At 43.8% G+C, this 21,442-nt stretch overlaps 1 protein-coding gene across 1 annotated transcript in view; it reads left to right on the top strand.

Moving 5' to 3' along the window:
- The window catches only part of ALOX5AP (arachidonate 5-lipoxygenase activating protein), a 273,706-nt gene that overhangs the window by 55,042 nt on the left and 197,222 nt on the right, over positions 1 to 21,442 (top strand). Inside the window, exon 2 of the mRNA XM_069202186.1 lies at positions 1,305 to 1,404. Coding sequence (XP_069058287.1) covers positions 1,305 to 1,404 — 100 coding nt within the window. The remainder of the gene's footprint in view (positions 1 to 1,304; positions 1,405 to 21,442) is intronic.

The following is a 21,442-nucleotide window of genomic DNA, read 5'->3' as shown; positions in this document are numbered from 1 at the left end:
TTTCCTTTGTATTTACCAAACGTCTTTGTAGCATTAACACTCAGGTCAGGAATTCATTGATAGTAGGGCTGGACAGTCAGTTTCAGGTCTCGGCACTGAGTCAGCATCCTGTGATTCTGGGCAAATGGCTGAATCTCCCTCTGCCTAACAAAACACAACACTTTGCGGGAGGGGTGACAGACGGGGATGGGGGCACCAGGCATAAGGGTGAGTGAGAGGGACAAATGCAAACAGCTACAGGTGCATAGCTGAACACAGGCAAACAGTAACAGAGCAGGAAACCAATACAAGAAAAAAATAGTCCCCAAAGACAGATAAACAAACATAGCACAATGATACAGTACTCAGTCCCTGCTCTGTGGGAGGAATGGAATAGAAAAAGGAGGGACAAAGAGGCAGGACTTATCACTAGCAAGAAAGGATTTTTAAAAGACACTGACACAGACAAATGAAAAGCAATGGTAAGCAACGGGTGGAGTTGAACCCCACATAGCATATACAACAGTCACTCAGCGACAGCGCAAGTGCTGTCTAGGTTTGACTTCAAAGTCTGCCATATTTGCAGGGGTAGATTTGAATTTGTAAAGACATGCTTTATATACGTGTTTTGCAAGGTAAGGGAGACTGCATGCATTTATTCTTTCTGCAGGCAATTTCTGGTGGTAACATTAGGGAAAATAACTGAAAACAAATGCGCACCAGCCTATAAACAGCCTACACCCTGACTAGTCAGACCACCCCTCCTGGCACTGCCAGCTTGCCCTACAGGCAGGGCCACTGGAAAATGTGATTGTGTGTCTGCAGCATTTTTTGCATCATTATATTTGCCACATTTGTCACATAGTCCATCATCTGCTGCATAATCTCAGATTTTAGCCAAAAAATTGTTTCTAGCTCAAATGGTTCTAAGTTACTGAAAACACAGTGGCACATGTTGCTGTGCAGTGGAAGGCTCTTTGCAAAGCTTGACTGGTCACCTTTCTGTTGCTTATTGCTATATATAAGTGTTAAACTGGTACTAATTAGGTGCGACAAATCCCCAGAGTTAACAAGTGTAAAAATGACAAAATAATGAAGTAATACTATGACAAAAATGTGATGCATCATGTCGCATAATTTGCCTTTCCTTGCCACATAATTTACTCAACTGTGCAGCATAATTTGGCCCTCCTGTGCCACATAATTCCAGTGGCCCTATAGGCCAGTCCGATCCTGCTTCTGCCCGAGCAGGTAACTTCTTTTTTCAACACACTTTCTTTTGTTGCAAAATAAAAGCTAACAATTGTCAAAATCTATTTTTTCAGCATTTTTTGCGCACAAGGTGGAGAACGAAAATACCAAGCAGAATACGAGAACTTTCCAGAGAACAGGCTCTCCTGCTTTTGAGCGAGTCTACACTGCAAAGTGAGTTCTTAAACAGATGAAATTGGTACTGGAAAAAAGGAGGATCTAAGGAGAAATTCCATGGTTTTAAGATATTGTTGGCTGAAATTTGAATATTTGTTTAGGAGATTTTTCTGTGGATTATCATAAGAATCATAATATTTTTTCATTGATTTATGATTGTTCATGTTATGAGACACAGATGAACTCAGATTTTTTGGTTAGTAATACAGAGTAATATACATACAGATTCTAAAGTCAAATAGTAGATGAAAAACCTGGTGAAATGTGAACGGTGAAAGTATATAAAAAAACCATAACATATTCACATAACACTAGGTGTGATACTGCATGTTATGTCTCATTCCGAGCAGGAAATCTTGGACTGTGCAGTAGCACCACACCCAGTAAAAAGCACCCATGCGGTATTGAATTTTTAAGAGCCAGAACAAGATCCATAAAATTGTACATGGTATGAGGCCAACAACGTTTTTCACAATAGATTTCAGAGTGCATTAGTCTGCAAAAGCAAAGCATGTGTCGTCCATGGTGTTGCGTCACGACTTCCTTATACTTCCTTATATTGCGCGCTGCTTCAAATAAACAAGAGCACACACACCGCTGCAGTAAACTGGAGTCACGGGAATCCTTCTCCTGCTCTCCGCTTTATTATTTATACCTCCTGCTTCTCCGGGACCCGTCCTCCCCTTCCAGGTCAGTGTTCCTGGTGACCGGTCCTGAAACAACTAGACCGTCACAGGACACTACATCCCTCTCCAACTGGATCAAAAGTTAACACACACACGAAGTCCTTCAGCCTTTGGCTGGGCAGGGGATTGGGTCTCAAATTGCACCTCCCCGTCTGGGATCTGGTCTCACTGCATTGAGTCGCAGGAGCAATGGTCACTGGTTGTCTCAGGCAGACTGGTCCAGCCGCTGGTGGCAACTCATCCTCACGATCATGTCCTGGACTCTCAGTGGCCAACCAGTCTGGGAATTGATCCTCTGCTTTCTGACGCTCGGAGTGCTCCAGAAAGGTTGCCTTTTTAAACCATGAGACATTTCGTGTCCCCTGATCACTCCCTTTCTCTCCTGTCACCATGGTCCCGGACACCCCGGTCACTGTCCATACTCCAGGCTCAGAGGGTGTGCGGAATTCCCATCCAGGTTTCCTATCCTTGATGATCACCCGGTCGCCGACTCGGACGGCCCTCACCATGGCACGCCTTCTTTTGCTTGTCTTGTCATTGACTTTTTTCCTCCTGGCTTGTGTCTGCTTCAGGTGATAGGGTGTGGGTCGCCACCCGAGGGCTGTGGGAATGGTATCTCGCCTCTGTCCGGCAAGCATTAGTGACCAAGGAGTCTAGCCAGTGGTACAATGAGGGGTTCCTCTGTATTCCTGTAGGAATCGATGAAGGCTGAGTTCAGGGTCTCTGGTTTTCAAGATGGCGATTCTAGGGGCCTTATTGAGCGTGAGCATGAATCGCTCGACCTCTCCGTTGGATGGAGGCCATTGTGGCGTTATTCTTCGATGTCTGATGCCCAAACGCTCATCATGTCCTGAAAGTCATTCCCTTGGAATGGAGGTCCGTTGTCAGTCTTGATCTCCTCCGGGAGACCAAACATGGCAAAAATTATTTTGAGAGCTGGACCCACATGTGTGAAAGCAGTGGACGCAATGACCTCCACAACTGGAGATTTGGAATATCCATCTATGAGAGCCAGGGTGGTCCTGCCATCTGAAAAACTTCCAAAGTCTAGGCTGACTTGCGACCACCGATTTGTACAGGCTTGGGACCGGTACCTCTGGGGTGGCCGTTAACTGACAGGCCGGGCATTGTCGCACGCATTGGTCCACTCCCTCTTCAAGACCAGGGAACCACACTTTCTCCCTCATAGGCGCTTTCATTTTTGTCATCCCTTGATGCCCACTGTGTGCTAGCAGGATCACATGGTTTTGCAGTAGTCGTGGGATTACTAATTGGTGTCCCTGGAGAAGAAGACCATCAGATGTGGAACTCTCCATATCTTTGATAACTGTTCCCATTCGGCTGTGGTCCAGTTATCTGCGTTCCGGAGAAAATTGTGCCAGGTGCCACCTTCAAGCGCTCAGTCGTAGCAACACTTCATCTTCCAGGACACCTTCAGAAATCTCGTTTGTGTTGATTGTTTTGGAACATCTCCCCTGATTGAGTGAGTGCACATAGGGACAAGTGGTTGATGGTCCGTGACCACCCAGAAAGGTCTCCCTTGGAGGTAAAGGTGGAAGTGACCACACGCCCACTTAATTGCCAGGGCCTCCCTCTCGGTCTGGGAGTAGCGCTGTTCGGTCAAGGTTAAGGCCTTGCTGGCATATGCTAGTGATAGCTGTTTGACCAACCTGGTGGGCGGGCACCTCCCTCTCACTCCACTTCCTCTCACACCGCCTTTGCAGACTGCTGTGAAATGATTGAATTTTCCACAGTTGGAGCATGTTCTCCCTTGAGCCAGAAAAATCTCTTGGTTTGTGTTCTTCTCTCCCACATTAATGACACCCTCCTCCTGGCTTAGCGTGGGCATATGGGGGGTTATTACAACTTTGGAGGAGGTGTTAATCCGTCCCAAATGTGACGGATATACCACCAGCCGTATTACGAGTTCCATAGGATATAATGGACTCGTAATACGGCTGGTGGTATATCGGTCACTTTACTGTCACTTTTAGGACGGATTAACACCTCCTCCAAAGTTGTAATAACCCCCATGATCTAGGTTTTCTCCTCATTTGCGACAACTGCTCCGCATCTTCACGTGCTGTTTTGACCACCGGGGTTTTCTCTGGCATGTGTGACATTGCCATGTCCATCTCAGCTGCTCTAGCCGCAGATAAGTCATGGGACCGTGCCATGATTAAGATCTCGTCCAGACTGATATTTGGTTGTCTCAGTATTAGTCCTCTCAGTGTTTTGTTCCTGCACCCCTGTATAATTTGCACACGTACCTCTTTCTGTTCATCATTGTTCGAAATCCGGGTTCAGCTACGGATCGAAGTGCGCGTTCAGGGCCCTCACCGCTGCGTCGTAGGCACCTGTGTTCGGCAGATGTCTCAAGAGTTTGTATATTTCATCACCCACAAAGTGTTGGAGCAACGAACTCTTGACTGCTCTGTCCTTCTCACGGGTGGCCTCAAAGTAGTTCTCCAGATGCCCGACCCATACCTTCCATCTAGGTGACACTGTGGCAGGATCCGCAAGCTCATTGAACGGCGGGAGTGTGCCTGTCATTGTGTGCTGTGGCGGTTGATGGATGGCTGGTGCTGGTTCATCTACCATGATGATTGTACTACTTGTGTTGGTTACCTCAGGCCCACTGCTCTCAGCACGCAGTGGCATGCCCCTTTGACGCTCACGTTGTGGTCTGGCACAAATTGTTTGTGTCTCCCATGGGTGCAGCGCGGATGATGTGTCCCTTTGGGCGTCTCCTTGATGTGTGCAGAAGTGAGACGCCCCTTTTTCTCTTTCCACTAGTATTGGTGTTGTTGTGTCACTCTGACACAGGGCTTGGCATGCCCTTTTACTCTTTACCACAAGTCTTTTATTCACAGCTTATGGTGCCCCCAAATGTTGACATGTGCCCTATCTCAGGCATGCACCGTCAGGCAGTCCTTATCAGGCACAACCCCAGAGCAGGAATAGCAGCAGCCGGTGCCCTCAAATGAGTTCTGGCCTTCACCCAGCCCGAGAGCGTTACTGCGCGTTGTGCGCGTCGGATTGGTCACGTTGTCTCCCACCCAATCACGGTGCTGCTGGACCTCCTTTGCATATGATCCTGTGCGTGTTACACGTGGGTGTAGAAGCCACCCTCGTCGCCAGTGTTGCATCGCGTGCTCTTTATCACACACGGCGCTTCAAATAAACAAGAGCACACACACCGCTGCAGTAAACTGGAATTGCGGGGAATCCTTCTCCCGCTCTCCGCTTTATTATTTGTACCTCCCGCTTCCCCGTCCTCCCCTTTCTGGTCAGTGTTCCTGGTGATCGGTCCCAAAACAACTAGACCGTCACAGGACACTACACATGGTGCTATTCGCAACTCTGAGTTGAAAAATATCCCCATTGGTTTCAGTTATCCTTATGCAGGTTTACGATGTATATTTGTCCTATACATGTTTATTACCGAAAACATACTTGTCTATTTTGCTTCTCAAATGTAATAAGATGTTTATTACAACAAATGCAGCCTTTCAGGTATTAATATGTTGTGATGAAGTATTTTGTATTTTTTTTCTTTGTATGCAGTTAATTTTTTTTAATCATTGGCAACAGCTTGTTGTTTGGATAATTATTTAGAATTGTTTTTTAAAAAATGTATTTTACTTTAAAATGGTGTTCCCTTTACATTTGGTTGTATGCTGAAGACTGAATGAATGAAGGAAGAGGGATTTATACAACGCACAAATACCCAGGGGTGTCTGGGCTTGGCGCTGCCTGTGGGTGAGGGGTCCATTGTTTTAGGCAGCTGAGACTGGCTAAAGGGTCTTTCTTTCCCTCTTCTTCTGAGTGGAAAACGAGTAACTTAGGTAATGTTAAAGGAGTGATTTTGAAATGTGTGTTGTTAATTATGACCTTACGTGGAATCCATACATGACAATGCTAGATTGGTACACCACGAAAGTGGGGTGTATTTTGATCTGTTCAGAGACAGAAATATTCTGGTAAGAAATACTAAGCACTGCAAGGGATGTCCTAGATTGCCTTCTATAATGTCTGGGTTTGATGATTTTAGGACTGAGAGTCAAAAATCTAACAAATTGGGGCTATTCCCAAAGGTAACATACACTTGTGAGCAGTTTCCAGTACTTTTCCGTTTGTGGAAAGCAGTGAGCTTACTCTTTCGAGGTTGGGTGTATGTCCTTTCCTAAACCCCTCCCTAGCTTACCCCAAAGCCCTTGTTAATCTTCTGTAAACTCCTCTGATCGAGTAATAAGTATGTCCGTTTATCCAGTCACTTCCCTTATTCCCTCCCGCATATGCTACTAAAGTGACTAGTTACATTGGGAGTTTAACGCGTCCATCTATGATAATTTATTACACATCAGGACTCGTTTTAGGCCAATGAATCTTTTGACCCAGTTGAGAGACACTTTAGGACGAGATAGCTAATCAATATGTCAATCAATACGCCAATAATGTCATCAATATTTATCACAACAATGCATTTTACTTTAGTCAAATACATTAATCCACTCAAGACACCACCATGACCTTGCAGTCATAATTAACCACACCAGTTTAGTATGAATTTAGTGATATTTATTCCCTATTAATTACAATTCTAAAAGCACGTATGTTAATCTCAAAACCAAAACACTTAATAACATTGTCATAACTTGGCAATTCGAATAAGACTTCATCAAAGCAAGGAATGCAATTATTAGAATATAGCACAGCGTCAACATAGATCGATTTTAGCAGAGTGTCATCAACACGTCAATTCAACAAAACATAGATTCAGTCATTTGTCTATTTGCGTCAGTTTTAGTGAATCCCTGTCCTAACCACTGACTAGTATTGGCATGTTGGGCTTCATGCAAAACGAATTTTAGAACACCAGTTTGGAAAACATCTAACTATGGTCTCTGTCAAAAGTAAGCAGTTGGTATCTAGAAAGGAAAAGCAAACAGACAAATCACAATTTCATTGTCATAGTTACCCTCCACGCTTTGGGTCAGCACTCAGGCTCGGTCTTCGTCTTCAGGACATCATTCGATTCGCCATCAGTCAAAACTCAGATCTGGGGCAAAAGAGGCACTTCCCTTATAAGGAATTAAAGTGTAAATGGGCAATCTAAGGAAGAGGATGGTTCAAGCTAAATCAAATAAGTCACCAAACAGAGTGACAGAGTTTCTGGATAAAGTCAATAGCATTTCCCTACCTAATCCTAATGGCTCCCCGTGTCATAGGTTTTTATCCCTTTTTCGTTGTACATTCCCCTAAAACTTGATTGGTCAGATGTTGCACCCCACTATCTTTAGCCAATTAGGAAACAGATGATGTCATTAATCTTTCACCCCACATTAATTCTCAGACAGTTTATTGGTCCATATGATTGACGTCTTCAGAGGTAGCACGTCCGGTATGATTTCATCCTTCTGTAATTCTTTGCACATCTTCGGTCAGTAGCTCCATTGTCTGTACCGGTTTAGGCGACCTTGTACAATATAATAATCTACACTGTCGCTTTTTGCTAATACATTTCTACAAGCAATTTGAATTTCATGAGAACGGATCTACTACAGTTACATTCAGCTTCTAGTTTGAAGAAAACAAGAGTTCATGTCCTTTTGCAAGTCAGCACACTGCACATTTAGAAAAACACATTTAATATGAGAGCCAGGCAGCTAGTCTTCGGCTCATACTAACTTAAGGCCTATAAGATTTATTAGCAAAACTTTAATAACATAATCATTAATAATTAGTACAAAACCATTCTTTAACATAACTTTAGTCATTTTCATTAGTCCCCGTATACATTGGCGGCCACTCCCGTGGTCACATTTCAAGTGCACGTTTTAGCAAAATATTCTATTATAGTTTCTATGCGGCATTATTATACATTAGTTCATAAACATTTCATGTTAATATAGATTATATAAGCTACGGTCTCTCAGTCCCTCCTCTGATGACGTTCGTCATCACACAAACCTTTCCCTTTCAACCTTTCACTTTCAATTTTTCACTTTGTGCATAATGAGCATTTCAACATCTTGCCCCTTGTGTGAGCTTTCCCAAATTTCATTAAACATTTTCTCCCTTTCATTTTCTTCGTTTCTTTTATTTAGTTTTGTCCAATTTCTTTTAATTCTTTCATTAATTTTGCATGCTCCCCACAAGCCCAATAAACAAATCAAGACAATTTATAGAACCCTTAATATTTTTGCAAGAACCCCGTTCCAAATATTACTAAACCAGCTCCCTACTCTGGCAATTCCTTTTCCAACCTTTTCCCAAACTCCAGGTTCCTTCAAATCTTTCAAATCTGCACTGTCTCTAGTTAAGTTAGTAAGCATACCTCTAACCTTTTTACTATTATCAGGAATGAACGAGCAACAATGGCGCTCATTAAGCATCCTACAGACTCCGCCGCTCTTTGCTAAAGAATGTCTAAAGCAAGCCGATTTTGAAGAGTCATAGCTCTTTCTGCAGCAAGTTCAGTATTCATCAGAAGTATAGCCCCTGTGAAGTTTGTCAGCAAGTTATCCACACTAGTAGACAACTTTCGAATCTTAATGGAGTTTAAGATAACCCCTACTGAAGGAATTATGGCTCCAAATATGTCACCAACGACAGCAGCCGCTGTCTCTCGTTTTTGTCTAGCATGTTGTAATTCAGACATTTTAGGTATTTGTTTTAAGTCATCAATCTGGTAGGTCTTTGGGAAAACTATATCCAAATAACATGTCCCATACCATCCCTTAGGGAGACGGTAATAAGCATTAAGTCCACATACATAATAGATCCCAGGGATTGCTGGATCCTGTCCATTTATCATGAATGTCCATTTACTCTGAAACAAAAATACATGCCTGCATTCACTCGTTCCCAAAAATAAAGTGTCATGCTCAGAATTTGGCCTATATATACACAAAGCCTACCTACATGTAATGCATCTATAGCTAATTTTCCTTGCGTCTTTATTGCGGTGTAAGCATAATCATTTGCATATGTGCGTTTTTCTAACCATTTTTCTAACCTTTCTTTCAGTGCTTTGCGTCTATCATCAGTGTGATCTAAAAAGCTTTTCTCTACAAGTGTTAATAAGCAGGTCAGATTGTTGCGGTGTGCATAAGCTGTCCCAAATGTCAATGTCGACTCAAAGAAACCTCTAACTAATTTTATACTATGCTCCTTAGCTAACTTGCTCAGAAACCCAATCACAGGCACAAAGGAAAACACTACATCTAGATTTGAATAAAAATATTGCACATGTTCCTGGTCATAGAATCTTGTTAGTAGCAGACTACAGCTTATCCCGTATGTTAATGGCAAGCTATGGTAAGTGACCCCTTCTTGTACTGAGGTAGGGATCTTTGTACACACATAACAATTCCGTGCATCCATTGTGTCAACATACTCATTCAGTAAGCGATAGAAGACATTAGTAGAAAGTTCCCCCTTTGAATTAGTTCCCTCATGCAAATATTTCATATCTTGCTCAAACTTCTCCCAGGGTGTTAATGTAGCAGTCTCAGGTTTTGAAGCATTGTTAGTCACTTTCTTATCCAACCATGGCATTCCCATAATCACACTAACAATTATTATTGCACACACAATACCTAAATATAACACTTAACCAACCATACACTTTACCCTTTTTGCTACTACCTCTAGTGTAAGCCATGATCTGTAAAGAATCAGATAGCAGAATAACTCAAAACAAACAATCAACTTGGGGACGATTTTAAAGCTCTTTTTTTTTTTTTTGCAAGTCTCTTTTTCTCTCTGTGTGTATTTACAGCGTTTCACTCACCCCAGGACCCTTTTGTCAAATCAGGTTAGCAGCTTCACATATTTGTTTTTTTTTCAAAGTCAAATCAGGTTTTAAATGTCACATCCGGTAACTTATTAGTTTCTTTTCTCAGCTTTCAGCTTTCGATTTCACTTTTAACTTTAACACAGTTTTTTCCCCTCTGTTTTGGATTCAGGTACCGTAGTATTGGCCTGGTACTTCTCGATCAAAGCAAAACGCTAAGAATTCTTGTTGCCACTCAGATGTTGTTGCATACGCCCATTCAGGACCTGCGTACCTTCTGTTTGCAACTCTCTTTCTTTTCAATCTGTGTTCACTTTGTAATTCTCCTTCACTAAGGTCCTCTCTTCCGGTTGTATCAACTTCTTCCCCTATTGTCTCACAAGGGACAACTTTCTCTCTTGCAGATTGTTTCTTTGGCCAATTATCACCTTTATTCATTTTCTTCCTGCTTGGCTTTTCATGACGCTGAACAGCACCCTTCTCTTGTGCTATGGTGTTTTCTCTTGACGGACCTGCAAGTGGCTCAGGAGGAGTCGGTGTGCCTTGACCTCCTTCAGTTCTTTCCCCCTCGTCTTCTGGGTCTGTAAAGGGTTAAAGTTCTAACCCGTATCCGTCTACTTCTGGGAGAACCTCTCCTTGACTTGGTTCTCCTGCTGCCTCTACTGAGATAGGCTCATTGTCACATCTCTCGAACTCATTTACTGATTGAGGGACTAAGCTGTCCTCAGTGGGCTCTCCTGCAGTCTCAGTTTCCCCTTGAATACTCTCCGGCCCTGAGACTTCCTTCTCCGGAGTTGTTGTTTCGGACACTTCAAGTTCCTCATCAGCTGGACATGTCACCTTCTTTGTGTGACTGGCATATATCCAGTTTGGAACGCCTGCACATTTCACAGCAATGGTTGTCGTCAGTATTACTTGATATGGCCCCTTCCAGCGCGGCTCTAAACACAACTTTCTCACGTGCTTCTTGACAGCCACCCAGTCACCGGCTTGCAAGGTGTGACCTGGATCACTGATTGGCGGTAACGTGTTAGCCTCCACCTGGTGGGAAAAAGAGGGTACCACATCAGCCAGACCCTTGCAGTAGTCCAACACCATATCATCTGTGATATTCACAAGAGCATTTGCAGGTACTGCGGGTAACCTCATGGCTCTGCCCATGAGTATCGCATGAGGGGATAGTCCTGTCTTCTTATCAGGTGTGTTTCTCATTGACATCAGCACTAATGGCAATGCATCTGCCCATTTCATATTGGTAGCTGCGCACATTTTTGCCATTCTCGACTTCAAGGTACCATTCATCTGTTCCACTAGTCCTGATGCTTCGGGCGGTAGCTACAATGCAGCTTCTGTTCAATGTCTAGGGCGGCACACAAGAGCTTTATCACCTCATTGCCGAAGTGTCTGCCCCTATCTGATTCTAAAGAGACCGGAAATCCGAATCTTGGTATTAACTCTCTGAGCAACAGCTTTGCTACTGTGAGACTGTCATTTCTACGTGTAGGATAGGCCTCAATCCAGTGACAGAAAACACACACAATCAGCAACATGAACCTCAAACTTACACATACAGGCATCTCAATGAAATCCATCTGCATCTTGCTAAACGGACCTCCAGCTCTCCCTATGTGACTCAAAGTCACTACAGTCCCTTTTCCTGCATTCATCTTTTGACAGATGATGCACCTGTGACAGGTAACCTCTGCGGCTTGTCTGAATTTTGGATTAAATTAAACCAATCAATTTTGAACAATCTGATCATTGCGTCTCTCCCAAGATGTGCCTGACCATGGTAAAGCCTTGCAAACTGTGACAAAAGACTGTTTGGCAAAACCAGCTTCCCCTCGTCTGAGACCCACAAGTTGTCAGCTCTTTGTACACATTGCATTCTTTGCCAGGAGCGTTTTTCCTCTCTACTAGCACGACCCTGCAGTGATTTTAGCTCATCTAAAGTATCAACCACTCTTAATGCAAAGTTCAAACATGTTTCATTTTCAATATGCGGTAACAATTCCCACTGATCTTTGAACGATATACAGTTCAGTGCGCAGAATCTTGCGACTTGATCTGCATAGCCGTTTCCCATTGACACAAAGTCTTGTGACTTAACATGAGCATTGCATTTCACCACGGCAATTTCAAGAGGTAACTGAATCGCATGCAACAAATCCTTAATCTGTTCGCCATTTTTCACTGGTGAGCCAGAAGAGGTCATGAAACCCCTCTGTGACCATAATTGGCCAAAATCATGTACAATTCCAAATCCGTCTCTGCTGTCAGTATAAATAGTGACTTTCAGATTTTCAGCTGCGTGGCATGCCTTAGTAAGGGCAATTAATTCAGCCACTTGTGCGGAATACACTCTCTCGAGCCAGGAGGCTTTTATGATACCGGTGATTGTACACACAGCATAACCAGCTCTTAGTATTCTGACTGAGTCTTTTAAGCATGATCCATCGACAAACATAATGTAATCATTTTCTTCTAACTGTGTATCTTTAATGTCAGGTCTGAGTTTGGTGCACAGTTCTGTTACCTCAAGACAGTCATGCTCTACTTCCTCTGTGTTATTAATTTCAGTATTTTCAACAGGAAGTAGAGTTGCCGGGTTCAATACAGTACATCTTTTCAAGGAAACATTAGGTGACCCTAGAATAATTGTCTCATATCGGGTAAGTGGGGCATTTGTCATATGCTGAGTTTTTGTTCGGGCCAAAAGAATTTCAACTGAATGTGGAACCATTACTGTTAAGGGTTGTCCCATCAATATGCCTTCACACTGCGTGAGGCTCAGACCAACTGCTGCAACTGCGCGCAAACAATCCGGTAAGGCTGCTGCGACTGGGTCCAAAGTAGCTGAAAAATATGCCACAGAGCGGTTTGCACCTCCATGGACCTGTGTTAATACAGACAAAGAACAAGCATCACGTTCATGACAAAACAGTAGAAAAGGCTTTGTGTAATCGGGCATACCTAGGGCTGGTGCCCTACACATGCACTCCCTCAGTTCCATGAATGACTCAAGCTCTTCCTCTGACAAAATTATGGTATACGGGTCATCCTTAGTTTCCTTGCCTGTCAGCTTTATCAATGGTTTAGAGATTATCGAAAAATAGGGAATCCACTGACGACAGTAGCCCACCATTCCCAAAAACATTCTGACATCTCTCTTTGTTGTCGGGGGATTCATCTGCAGTATGGCTGTCACCCTTTCCTTTGATATTCTCCTGGACCCTTTCTCAATCAAGTGCCCTAAGTATTTCACCTCCTTCTGACAGTACTGCAGTTTCTTTGGTGACACTTTATGTCCGTTCTTTCCCAAATGGTTCAGTAAGGCAATTGTGTCATACCTACAGTCGTCTTTTGTTCTGGACGCAATCAACAAGTCATCAATGTACTGCACTAGAGTCGAACTGAAAGGCAGTTCTAACAACTCCAAATCCTTCTTCAATATCTGATTGAAGATGGACGGTGACTCAGAAAACCCTTGAGGAATTCTGCACCAACTGTACACTTTGTCCAGGAATTTGAAAATTAATAAAAATTGGCTGTCCTCATGAAGAGGCACCGCAAAGAACGCTTGTGACAGGTCCACAACTGTGAACCACTCTGCATCACACAGAACCTGAAACATAATTACTGCTGGATTTGGCACTATGGGGCAACATTTTACCACAGTCTTGTTTATTTTCCTTAAATCCTGAACAATTCGAACCTTCCCACAAGGCTTTTTCAGACCCATTATTGGTGAATTACATGGGCTGCTCAATACCTCCTTCAGAACCCCTTGCTTTACAAAGTATGCAATTATCTGTGACACCTGAATAAGGACATCTTGTGCCATGGTACTGTGGCACCTGGGGAAACACTGCATTGGGCTTTACCTGTACTTTGACTGGCTCTACTCTTTTTATCAGTCCCACTTCCTTTCCTGTCAAGTCCCACACTTTCTCTGTCACTGTTCCCTGCAATTCAGCTGGCAAGTCAGTTACTGTAAGCATCGGGAATAAGGTTATCAGAGGGTAATCTTCATTTGCGGTCTCTGTCTCTGATTCTGAAAACTGCCTATCATCCCCTTCATCGTCACTGTTTGGTTGCACTTCAATCCCTTCATTAGAACAGGTAATCGAACATTTCGTGTTGCACAATAAGTCTCTTCCCAGTAAGGATACAGGGCTTGAATTGCAGACTACAAACTTATGCAGTCCCTGAAAGTTGCCAATCTCAACATTGCCCGAGTCTGTGATCGGATTTGTCAAGTACTGGTTTGATACTCCTGCCACCCTTATGGTACGCCCTGAGAGTGGCAATTTCGGAACCTCTGCACTTCTGACTGTAAAGCGTGTAGCTCCCGTGTCAACAAAGAATGAAACTTTGTGACCCATCACCTTTCCCTCTACATAGGGTCCCCTCTGATCTACTTCTAGGGACGCTGCAAGCCTGCACTCCTCACTGTCTGAACTGTCATCCAACCATTCATCATTCATTCCATCCTCACCACGCAATGGGAATTGCTGCACTTTGTTATTTTGACTCATCATTTGGCCTGTGACCTGCTGAGGAAGCATCACCTGTTGCTGTCCCATTGGAGCTAATGGTAATTGCATTTGTTGTCTAGGTACCATGGGAACCTGCAGTTGTACTTGCTACATTTGTGTTGGTTGAACACGTGGCATTTGTATTTGCTGCATGGGCTGTAACCCCTGCATGTTATTCTGGAAGTTTTGATTCTGGCCCCTCAATTTTGGACCCCTCACATTTTGAAATGTACCGACAGCAGTGCTTTGTTGATCGGCACCATCATGCACCACATTTGGGCATCCCCGCTTCCAATGCCCCACGCCCCCGCACGTGTGACATGGTGACATCTTTTTCATCCCTTGTACATCATTTTGAACCACAACAGTATTTAAGTCTGGACCGCGACCTCGGCCTCTCGGTTGCACCTGAAACACACCATTCCCTTGCGGTTGCTGCTGTACCATCGGTTGGATTCCATTCCCCTGCATACCTGCCTGCGCTGCCTTAATCTGCATCACCATCACTTTCTCCTTCAATTTCCTCTGCTTCAGCTCAATCTTGTTACTACAGTACTTTGCATACTGCAAAACCTCATCAATCGGCTTCGCTTGCCAACAGATCAAATGATTCTTAATCATCTGGCTAACCTCTGGTCTCAGCCCTTCAACAAATCTGAACACAAGATGGTTCATGTCTTTCGGCTCAATAGTCTCAGTGCCACTGTAGTACTTAAACGCTTTCAACAACCTCCCATAGTAAGCATGGATTGATTCTTTAACCTCCTGTGAGGTCCGGTCGATTTTCTTCCAATCAGTCACTTTCGGTGACACTTTCTGCTTCAAAAACTCAATCACTTTGTGATAGTACTTCCTCACTTCCTCAGATGGTGCTCCAGTCACCTTATCCCTTGCCGGCTCCTGTGTCGGCCAATCCACACCTCTCTTACACTCAAGCCATAAGTCAGGTGGCACAATGATCTCAAACAAAGTATTCAAGTCCTCCCAGAGACATTTTGCAAGTTTCACAAACCTGTCTGTCTGCTGATACCACTCTATTGGTTTCTCCCTTAACCTAGGGTACTCATTTGTGAAGGACAGAATATCTCCTCTAGACCACGGTACATGGACTAGAACCCCTCCAGCTGTTTCTCTCATCGGTACATCTTTACTGTCCCAGTGTCCGGTGAGGCTTTAGTCTGGCTTGACCCCGGACTGTCACCTTTCTCCTCATCTCTTTTCTTTGCGCATCTGCCTTCCCACTTTTCTAAGGCTCCCCAGATCTGCGCGCTTTGCAGTATTTCTTTAAGATGCGCTTTTATTCCGGCCGACCTCATGTGATCAAAATCTTTAGAGTCGAAGTCTAATCTGTAACTTCTCTTCAAGTGTTTAGTATTCTCAATATCAATATTGTATTTACCTGCCAGGTTCGCCAACCTCTGATGCACCTTGCCCACTTCTTTAGTGATTTTGGGGCACAGATACCTTAACTCTGCTTCTGTGTATGATTCTAATCTGTTTACCCCTATTGTCCCTTCCACTAGTTCAGCAGCTTCTACACCAGTCTTACAAAGTTTAAGTAATCATCTCTCTCTGATCTCTCTGCGGTCACTATAGCGGGTTGAGAGGTTTTGTTATTTCCCAGCCACTCGTTTAGCTGCTGCACGGAAAAGCCTTGCAACGAGATATTTCGTGACTGCATCAATGGTGCTTATGACGCATCCACACTCATTGTCTGTGGGGCTAGCACACTTGACCCTACTTGTCCCATTGCCTCCAAAGGAGCCCCAACTGGGCTAAGATCTAACAGAGATCTGAGGTGTTTGGCTGTTTGTGATCTTGGTGATATTGATCGGGGGTTCCTGTGAGCCCGCCTCTTATTATTTCCTGGGTCCCCCCCCCTTGATCACATGTGTCAGGTTTACCCTGCCCATATAGTGGTACAGGTGGTCCAACAGTAATTGGTAGTGATATAGCAGCTGGTGTCTGACCTTGGTCCCAAACCCCGCGGAGCAGTAACTCCTGAAGCTTGGCTCATTGTGGCTGGTGCAGGTACAAACGGAGGTCCTGCTGCTGGACTATAACCCGGAATCAGCTGTTGCTGTGGCTGAGGCAGCAATTGTGGAGTTGGCTCAATCTGCACTAACCTCGATTTGGTATATATTGGATCAGGCGGCACTATCAGATTCGTAGTAGTCTCTACTACTAGGACATCTGGATAGATTCTCTGTATCTGCGGTGGAGGTTGCAACTGTATCGGCATGTCTGGCGCAGTGGGTACACTGACACCATTCTGTATCAAACCCGTATCACCAGTCTGTACTGTATCTGTAACTCCCTTCTCCTGCGTCTGGTTCCCAGGACCCGCACTAGTGCTCGGGGCATTGTCGTCTACTGCATAAGGTGGCGGGCGATCATGTAACAACTGGTTAAGAAACTCTTCATCGTCTGAGTCGTCTTCCTCTACCCAAGATCTCTTAGTTTCTTTTGGCTTGCTAGAGCCCTTATCTGTCTTACAGGTGGCTTTCTTATCCTGTGTCTCGTCCTCCTCTGTTATTGCTGGAAACAATTTGAGTCCGTCGACTATTCCCCTTCTCCACATTCTACTCTCATTGTCACATCTAGCCTCCGCTAGAGTCTTTTCTGCTAGTTTTATTCTCCTTTCAAGTTTTTGCTGTCTTTGTCATATGGCCATTAAGTCCCAGACTGCTAATGCCTCGTACTGAGCTGGCCTCGGCGGTGGCTTTTGTACACTTAACATCAACCTCAAATTTTGTAAAATTCTCGTATTAAATGTTCCGTGTTCCGGAAACGCCAAACATCCCTCTTTCTCTGTCAATTTGCGCCACTGTTTCATCCATAAGCAAGGCGCGACTCCCTTCTCCTCCATTACTATATAAGCTGGAGTACCCTCAGGCGGTGTAGGTTCTCCCTCACTCGCCATAATGTATGCGTCTCCTTTCAGAGCGCTCCTAAAAGCTTTGATAAAATTCATTTTTACATCTTTTCTTTTGTATGTATTTTAATCAGGAAGTGACTGTAATTCCCAGGACACTCTTCACCCACCTTTCTCAACCTATTGCCTCTCACAGACGGCTGCCAATCCGTGTGCGACCCCCTCGGGAACTGACCTATCCCAGCGCTGCACCACTGACGTCACACATTCACACACTGCAGCTGACAAAGTCTTGCGGCTTGTCCTCCTCACACTGGATTCACATCAAACTAATGCAATATATTGCGAGCACCTTTAACAACAATAACAACTCAAATTTGCCGGTTTACTACAGGAAGGGTACACAATCGCTTCAGAACTTTACAGAGATTTCACTTGAAGCCTCGGCCGCTACTCTCTCCTTCTCAGTTCCCGCATACGCAAGTAGAATTCGACCCGCAAATCCTACTCTCGACTTGTCAATGGTTTGTTCTAGTGCACTATAGAACTTGCCAAATCTCCATCGAAGGTTTCATTCACACATTTAGACTCGAACTCGACTTGTCAACCACGCCCGATTGACCTATTAAACCGCACAAATTACAACATAAACCCAAGTGTCTCCTACACTTGTCAATATACTCCGGAGTCTTGGACCGTGACGGGTCCGTACATTACCAACCAACCACGTGGATAATTTTCCGAGCACAAAGCGCCACACTCATATGAAGTACGCCGACTTCCCTACTCTCATACTGCAGAGTATGCCCACTCCTACTAAAACAACATTACCTGGCCTAAAACCATACGAACCTCACAAATCACCTGCAATATGCAAAAGCTGGGCAAGCACGAATTCTACACCACACATGCTAAAACGCCGAGAACATTCCCAACTCACTTAGGCAGGCTCCGAGATCCAGGGAAAGTCATGGGGAATTTAGAAACACATCATATCTCCAATTTGCATTATCTCAGAAAACAAAATTAAACAATGATTCTCCGTCCTAGGGCCCCAAAGGGCCTAACCGTCGCTCTGCTACCAGAACTGTTAAAGCGTCCCTCTATGATAATTTATTACACATCAGGACTGATTTTAGGCCAATGAATCTTTTGACCCAGTTGAGAGACACCTTAGGACGAGATAGCTAATCAAGGGAAACATCAGTTTTTATGACTTTTTTATTACGAAAGTCGTGGTTAACGAAAGCGTAACAACGCTTTTTTTAACCACGACTTCGTATTTTTGTGCCTTAACTACGTATGTTCTGAACAACGAACATGCGTGGTTAAGGTACAAAGAAGGGAGTTGGCGAAGGTAAGTGGTGGGTTTAGGTTTTGGGGTGGGGGGGTGGGGTGTTTTTGGTTTTGGGGAGTGGGTGGGGGGTCAGGGGGTTTTAGGTTTTAGGGTGGGGTTGGGGGGGTGGGGTGTTTTTGGTTTTGGGGAGTGGGTGGGGGGTCAGGGGGTTTTAGGTTTTGGGGTGGGGTTGGGATGTAGGGTGAATGGTGCCTATTGCTAATGATTTTATCAGGAATGCCTTTACAACGAAATATCGTTGTTAAGGCATTCGTGGTAAAATCATTAGTAGTAAGGACGAGGTCGGTGTTCCGACCTCGTTGTTAAGGTTAGTAGTTGTTTTTAATTCGGTGTTCCGTCATATAATCGCTAATCAATATGTCAATCAATACGTCAATAATGTCATCAATATTCATCACAACAATGCATTTTACTTTAGTCAAATACATTAATCCACTCAAGACACCACCATGACCTTGCAGTCATGAATAACCACACCAGTTTAGTATGAATTTAGTGACGTTTATTCCCTATTAATTACAATTCTAAAAGCACGTAGGTTAATCTCAAAACCAAAACACTTAATAACATTGTCATAACTTGGCAATTCGAATAAGACTTCATCAAAGCAAGGAATGCAATTATTAGAATATAGCACAGCGTCAACATAGATCGATTTTAGCAGAGTGTCATCAACACATCAATTCAACAAAACATCGATTCAGTCATTTGCCTATTTGCGTCAGTTTTAGAGAACCCCTGTCCTAACCACTGATTAGCATTGGCATGTTGGGCTTCATGCAAAACAAATTTTACAACACCAATTTAGAAAACATCTAACTATGGTCTCTGTCAAAAGTAAGCAGTTGGCACCTAGAAAGGAAAAGCAAACAGACAAATCACAATTTCATTGTCATAGTTACCCTCCAAGGTTTGGGTCAGCACTCAGGCTCGGTCTTCGTCTTCAGGACACCAGTCGATTCGCCATCAGTCAAAACTCAGATCTGGGGCAAAAGAGGCACTTCCCTCATAAGGAGGTAAAGTGTAAATGGGCAATCTAAGGAAGAGGATGGTTCAAGCAAAATCAAATAAGTCACCAAACAGAGTGACAGAGTTTCTGGATAAAGTCAATAGCATTTCCCTACCTAATCCTAATGGCTCCCCGTGTCATAGGTTTTTATCCCTTTTTCGTTGTAAATTCCCCTAAAACTTGATTGGTCAGATGTTGCACCCCACTATCTGAAGCCAATTAGGAAACAGATTGTGTCATTAATCTTTCACCCAACATTAATTCTCAGACAGTTTATTGGTCCATATGATTGACGTCTTCAGAGGTAACACGTCCGGTATGATTTCATCCTTCTGTAATTCTTTGCACATCTTCGGTCAGTAGCTCCATTGTCTGTACCGGTCTAGGCGACCTTGTACAATATACTAATCTACACTGTTGCTTTTTGCTAATACATTTCTACAAGCAATTTGAATTTCATGAGAACGGATCTACTACAGTTACATTCAGCTTCTAGTTCGAAGAAAACAAGAGTTCATGTCCTTTTGCGAGTCAGCACACTGCACGTTTAGAAAAACACATTTAATATGAGAGCCAGGCAGCTAGTCTTCGGCTCATGCTAACTTAAGGCCTATAAGATTTATTAGCAAAACTTTAATAACATAATCATTAATAAAAACAAAACCATTCTTTAACATAACTTTAGTCATTTTCATTAGTCCCCGTATACATTGGCGGCCACTCTCCGTGGTCACATTTCAAGTGCACGTTTTAGCAAAATATTCTATTATAGTTTCTATGCAGCATTATTATACATTAGTTAATAAACATTTCATGTTAATATAGATTATATAAGCTATGCTCTCTCAGGAGGATCTCAGCATAGAAAAGATAGAAGAGGTGGAGATTTACACTTGTAGGTTTGTGAACAGCATTGTGTAGTACTTTAGTAATACTATTGTTGTATTCCTACACATACTACAAAATGCAGTTTGTGGGTAAGCCCCAAATGTGTCTAACCAGGTTAAGACTGCTGTGAAACATGTGATACTAGTAGGGAACTGTTAATAGAAGAAGCCTGAAAGGAAACTGGCCCTGCAGACCACTCTATTTTACCCATCCTATGGGCCATTCTAACTAGGGAGCAGGTGACACATTCTGTTAAAACTCTCAAACCCAGGATGTCAAAGCATGGCAACCCAGAGGCGACTCCTCCATTAGGGTGGAGGAGCGTCACCCCCCCTCCGCCAGCAGCAAAAGCTGGCCAACCTTTAGTATAAAACTATAATAAATTACATTTATTATCGTTCTATAGTAAATGAGGCGGGCCTTGGGGCTGTGATTGGGACAAGGGGGGGTGCACAGCACTCCCTCTCAGAATGTATGTATGTTTGGCCGGCCGTCTCTGGCCAGCAGCATGAGACCAGTGTTAGGATTGGACGCAGGGCAGGCTCGGAGCCTGTGCCTGCAGTCCAGTCAGGGGCGGATGGGAGCAGCGAGGAGCGGCGCAGCACAAAAAGTTACTTTAAAAAAAATTACATTATTTAATTTTTTCGTTGTGTCCCTCGCCACGCGCCACGCCCCTTTTCCATCCCACAAGCCGCTCCTGTGGCAACCTTTAGTAAACAGAAACAAAGAGAGAGGGCTAGTGAGGAATTGGTCGGTCCAGTGTACAACCCCCAGAATACAAATACAGGTACACTGTTCTAATATAGATAGCTCCACTCAACCAATTAGGTGTGGAGTTGTTGGATCATCACATATCCGTAGTTTAGAACAAATGCCCTCAC

This window comes from Pleurodeles waltl, chromosome 8, assembly GCF_031143425.1.
Source record: "Pleurodeles waltl isolate 20211129_DDA chromosome 8, aPleWal1.hap1.20221129, whole genome shotgun sequence".
Taxonomy (NCBI): domain Eukaryota; kingdom Metazoa; phylum Chordata; class Amphibia; order Caudata; family Salamandridae; genus Pleurodeles; species Pleurodeles waltl.
The sequence above is the reverse complement of the archived record's forward strand: the minus strand, read 5'-3'. Positions and strand labels throughout refer to the sequence as shown.